Source organism: Notothenia coriiceps, unplaced genomic scaffold, assembly GCF_000735185.1.
Source record: "Notothenia coriiceps isolate Sejong01 unplaced genomic scaffold, NC01 NC01_scaffold00027656, whole genome shotgun sequence".
In the NCBI taxonomy this organism is placed as follows: domain Eukaryota; kingdom Metazoa; phylum Chordata; class Actinopteri; order Perciformes; family Nototheniidae; genus Notothenia; species Notothenia coriiceps.
Window position 1 is genome coordinate 67,512 of NW_011360357.1, and position 5,290 is coordinate 72,801.

The 5,290-nt window shown below is 38.8% G+C and overlaps 1 protein-coding gene across 1 annotated transcript in view; it reads left to right on the plus strand.

Annotated features, from left to right (window-relative positions):
• LOC104957749 (centrin-1-like) overlaps window positions 1–896 on the plus strand; it is a 2,560-nt gene extending 1,664 nt beyond the window's left edge. Inside the window, exon 3 of the mRNA XM_010785402.1 lies at window positions 636–896. Within this exon, the coding sequence (XP_010783704.1) occupies window positions 636–725 (90 nt within the window). The 3' untranslated portion in view covers window positions 726–896. The remainder of the gene's footprint in view (window positions 1–635) is intronic.
• The last annotated feature ends 4,394 nt before the right edge of the window (window positions 897–5,290 follow it).

Consider the following 5,290-nt stretch of genomic DNA (forward strand, 5'->3'; position numbering starts at 1 on the left):
CGTCACGTTGGCACATTTCACTTCTTTCTTTCAGAATGAGGCGGAAAGTATTAAAAGAGGTGAAAATCACTCCAAGTCTGGGCATGTTGAGAGCTGTACATACACACAAGGGGAGTTAGACGGTTCTGTAAGAGCCAGCATGCGGGACCGGGATTCTGGGATTTGTAGTCTTTCTAGTTGCGTATTTTTCATAGTCTTATATTTCAACAGTTTTACGACAAACTGTGACTTTTTTGACATGGAAATGGTTTTTTAAGATTGACAAACATCATATGTGTAATTCGTGGCACAATTCAAACTGGATAGAGATAATCTTTCTCTCTCCATTGACTTCAATACATATTTTTTCCGAAATAAGGTCCCATGGAGGTCCCCCGCCTCTCTATAGGATTTATCACGAAGTAAGAGCTGATTTCACTTAAAGAGGAATGTATTACGTACATCACACAGATCTTTACAGCTAAGACTTAGTTCCCCTTCTGTTTTTACACGTTATATCAAAATAGTAGCTTTAGGCTATGTCTGAGGAGCGTGGGCTCTGAGACTGAGAGGTCTCAGTGAGTCAGTGAGTGCTCGCTGTGTGTCATGTGATGCATCAAGCGTACCTTTTTCAGACTTTATTTCTTCCTTTTTAGGAAATGATCGACGAGGCAGACCAGGACGGCGACGGTGAGATCAACGAGATGGATTTCATGAAGATAATGAAGAAGACCAATCTTTACTGAGCGTGTTACGGCCTTCCTCTGAGATTCACTTTTGAGTCTAAAACCCTTTTTACAGAAGCTCTTTTTCTCGGGACAGATTTGTGTAGTTTGTGAATAAATATTTTAACATACTGTATCTTTGCACAGCTTTTTCTACAATGCAAGGCAATAAAATGTATTTCAAAACATGTTCATTTCGTCTGTTGTGTTTAAATTGAACCTCCCTCAGATTCATATTGTCTGGATTTACAGACAGACAGACCTCGGGGAACAGACAGTGAAAGTTGTGTGACTCAGCTTGTGTTGACTAGCTTCGATTATTTTACTGTAGACACAAATGACAAACTAGACTTGGGATGAGTAACTCGAACTAAAGTCACTCTCACTTCAGCTTTTCTGTTACTGAACTAAGTCTGCGGTAGAACTCTCTAATGTGATCGCATTATAGGAAAGCGCTCCTGCTGATAATTATAATCTACAGAAGAAGACTTTTACTTTATTTGCTTTGAGTGAACACACTGGCTCTCTTTTAAACCGTGCAATACAGACAAGAGTTAGGCTGCAAAACCAGTGCAATATCTAACTCTGCAAAATTCATATATGTATTTTATTAGTACGAATTCACCACTGTGTATTTTATCATGCACATTTCTACATATTATTTTACATATTAAATATTGATTTAGTCTTTGTTAAGACAGACTTTAGTTTTGTAGCACAATGTGCATGTTAACTCTAAACTCCTATTTTTATATACATATTCTAATTCCATTTTATTCGGGGTTTTTTCCCCCCGTTTATATGCATATTTTGTTTATTTTCTTTTATTGTGGAATGGAGCAGCCTTAATAAAACCCAATGCCCCCCCTTCAGGATAAATGAAGTATTCTGATCACTCCTATACACCGATACTGCAAACCCCATACTTTTGTAAATAAACAGGATATTGTAGTGACGTGTTTTTTTTTTTTTTCCGTCTGACGGCTGCCTATTATTTTGAGGATGCTTTCCACTGATTATGAAAGTTCTGACAACTGTTTTTGAAAGTGGAAGAACATTGAGTGGAAAATATAAAAAGCGTTGGCTAAAGTTTTTTTTATATATATTCCGAAAAACAAATAAAATTGCAAGCATTGTAGGTTTCCAAAATAACTTGTTTCACAAATCCTACCTCGTACTTAGAGATATACCTGAGCATGCAAGACTCTTAAAGTCTTCACGTTTATATAGATCCCTTATATTGACGAGCTGAGACTTAATATTGCTTGAGATGAGCCAAATCAAAAGTCCAGTATTTGCAAAACTCATTTTATGTAAGCCCCTCTGACTCAGATCCATCCACCTTCTGACAGTTCAAAGTACAGCAGGTGAAACAGAAAGAGCTGAAACTCTCAGAGTGGACACAAACAAATACGCACCGTAATGAATTATGATGATGCAACCCTAACTGTATTTAAAGGGGTCCTATTCTGCTCATTTTCAGGTTCATATGTGTGTGTTGTGCCTCTACTGTGACATGTCTCCATCAACAAGCTCTTTATTTGTTCTGTTTTCACCCTCTGTCTGTAACCAGAGGCCAGTCTGCTCTGATTGGTTAGCTGGCCGGCTCTGTTGTGATTGGTCAACAATTGTCCCGCCCCTTAGCCTTTCACGTACAATGTGTTGGAGCGCTAGCCAATAGAAGTGTGATTGTTACATAGTGATGTCACTCTCCAATAGAGGCATTTCAGGCAGGAGGGAGGGGGAGGGGGGGGGGAGTTTGTGGGAGAGAAACTCCCTCTGGAGGGAACTTTTGGGATGTTAGCCTTTGCAGACCATACACGAAAACCCTAATATAAAACACTTCAGTGACATAGGGAAATCCCCAAAAAGCAGAACAGGGCCCCTTTCATTCAGTTGATATCGGGGAAACCAAAGACAATTTTCAACATTGTGGACGATAAAGTTACTCAAGCTCTTAGAGATGTCCCGCCCCTTAGCCTATCACGTATGTGTTGGAGCGCTAGAATTTAGAAGAATAGAATTGGGAGGGAAGAGACCCTCTTTAATGGTCACACATGCAGAGCACACAGCACACACAGTGAAATGTGTCCTCTGCTTTTAACCCATCTTAGTACCAGGAGTCTAGTACTAGGAGCAGCTAGCTAGCCAATAGAAGTGTGATTGAGCCCCTTAGCCTATCACGTACAACGTGTTGCAGAGCTAGCCAATAGAAGTGCAGCTGTTCCATAGTGATGTCACTATCCAATAAAGGACTCCAATAGAGGCATTTCAGGCGGGGGGGGGACATTTGGGATGTTAGCCTTTGTAGACCATTTACATACACTAAAACCTAAAACACTACAGTGAAAGGGAAAAACCCCAAAAGCATATTAGGGCCTCTTTAATTCATGTTGATATCGGGGAAAAGCAAGGCACGCACAACCAAAATCAGTCGGTAAAAGCAGAATTTGAACACTGTTTCTGTGCTCCTACAATATTCTTTTTATTTACTGTTTCGTGCAACATTTCAATCAACCAGATATTCAACATTGTGGACGATAAAGTTACTAACTAAATAACTAACTAAATAACTAAATACTTCAACAGCTGTGCAGCACAAAGATCGGAAGACCTTCATTTAATAAGAAACATATTTCAGTTTTGAGAATAATTCATCACCAAGCAGCGAGAGAGTGCTTTAGCTGCACCAAGCAGTCATTTTGGAAGAGTAGGTGTTGTTAACGCGCTGGATCTCTGATTTTAAAACATAACTTTCCAATTAGAGTTTGATGTTTTGGTACCCGGCAGTTTCATGGCCTTTAATATCCTCTCAGCCCCTCAGCTGTTATTCCCCTGCTGCTGTGGTTTAAGCTAACAGTCGTCTCATACTCCCACTGCTCTGCCGCTGCTTTACTTTTCCCATAAAATGATCAATTTCCAAAACACCAATTCGCTGCAAGTGTGGTCGTTGCTGGTAAAAGATGATTTTGTTATTAGCTCTAAAAGGTCAAGGATGTGTCACCATGGTGTAGACAACCTATTCACAAGCCCCCTTTGAGTAAGAGGAGCTCAGACGAACTGAAAACCCTCACTGCGTAGAAGCAGAAGAGTCGCTGCAGCCGGGGTATGTTGGCTTTTAAGAAATATTTATTATGAATAGATTTAAAACACATCTGACTGTTAAAATGGTAGATATATAACTTTTACAGTATGGGGGGGAAGCATGTGCTTGTGGGTATCTGTTGTTTATTCCGATCTGTTAAAATAACTATTGTTTTGCTTGTTTGTTTATATAAACCTTTGTAACCCCAGGGCTAAAAGGACTTTAATACGACAGGAGGTGTTGCTATATATTGTGTCTAATCCTTCTCCTCCTCTTCATACGTTATTGTTGCACACCTGGCACATTCACATGTCTCGCATTGTAACGCTCGACCTGCTGTTCCACCCACCTTCAAAACCTTTGAGAGGATGAGGTGTGCACACATTTTGAAAATACCTTTGGTTTAGAAGGAGGTTTTTAAAAACATCCTCTTAGACTTTAGTACAAACCAAAATATATATTACAATGTATGATAAGTGTGGGGGAAACACCCAATATAACACCTTGAGTTGGTCTACGTTTTAAAACAACCCTGTGTGTTTTAGTGGACAGCTTTTATCATGCTTATAGTATGAGGATATTTAACATGCATGAGGAGGTATCAGACACTTACATGTATCCGCTTTGTAGGAGTTGCTTCATAGTTTTTAAGAAGGATCTCTTAGGACTCCGTTTTTTAAATGCATTTGGATGAAAACTCATATTTTTTAAGTCTCTAATAACTTAAATCAGGCAGCAATGTGTTCTGTGTCAGTGTCAGCCTTTTTTTGAATAGTCTGGTTCAACAGGCTCATTTGGCTGCAGCGCACTGGCTTTCATCTTCACTTCTCATTACTCTACAGTGGACTAAATCGATTTTTTAAATAATTATAACAACCAATATTGCATTAAAGGGGTTCCAACAACTTGACGAACCAAATAAAAACCAAGGAAAATCGTTATATTTTTAACAAAATGAAGTAAAGACAGATTTAATCATCTGACAGCCCTCTTTATTTTCTCAACCCCTTCGCACCACAGGGACCTGTTCATCTAGCTTTGTTAAATGTACGGAGACTTTAATCAGGCTGTGGCAGGTCGACATCATTTCTAGAAAAATAGCTGAAAGTGACTTCAAGGAAATTTCGGCTTGAAATCCGACACGCAACCAATGCTTTTACACGCGTGTTTAGATAAAGAAACTGTGGGTGTGCTAACACTTTCAGGTGACGGATTAAACACATTTTTTGTGATCAGATAACATCGATAAGTCACTTCAAAATAACAGCATTCAATTCAGCAACTTTAGGTATTTTCTGATAACAATTCATTTGTTAAAACTACATTTGATAGATTAATATGGAAGACAAACAAGCCGGCATTCACACTTGCTTGGATTATTATTTTATAAATTCACTTTAACATGATTTAGTAGACTAACTTTTATCACAGTACATTTAACTCTCATACGCGCAAAAATAAATAATAATAATAATCTACACTGCATTCAAATTCTGCCCCC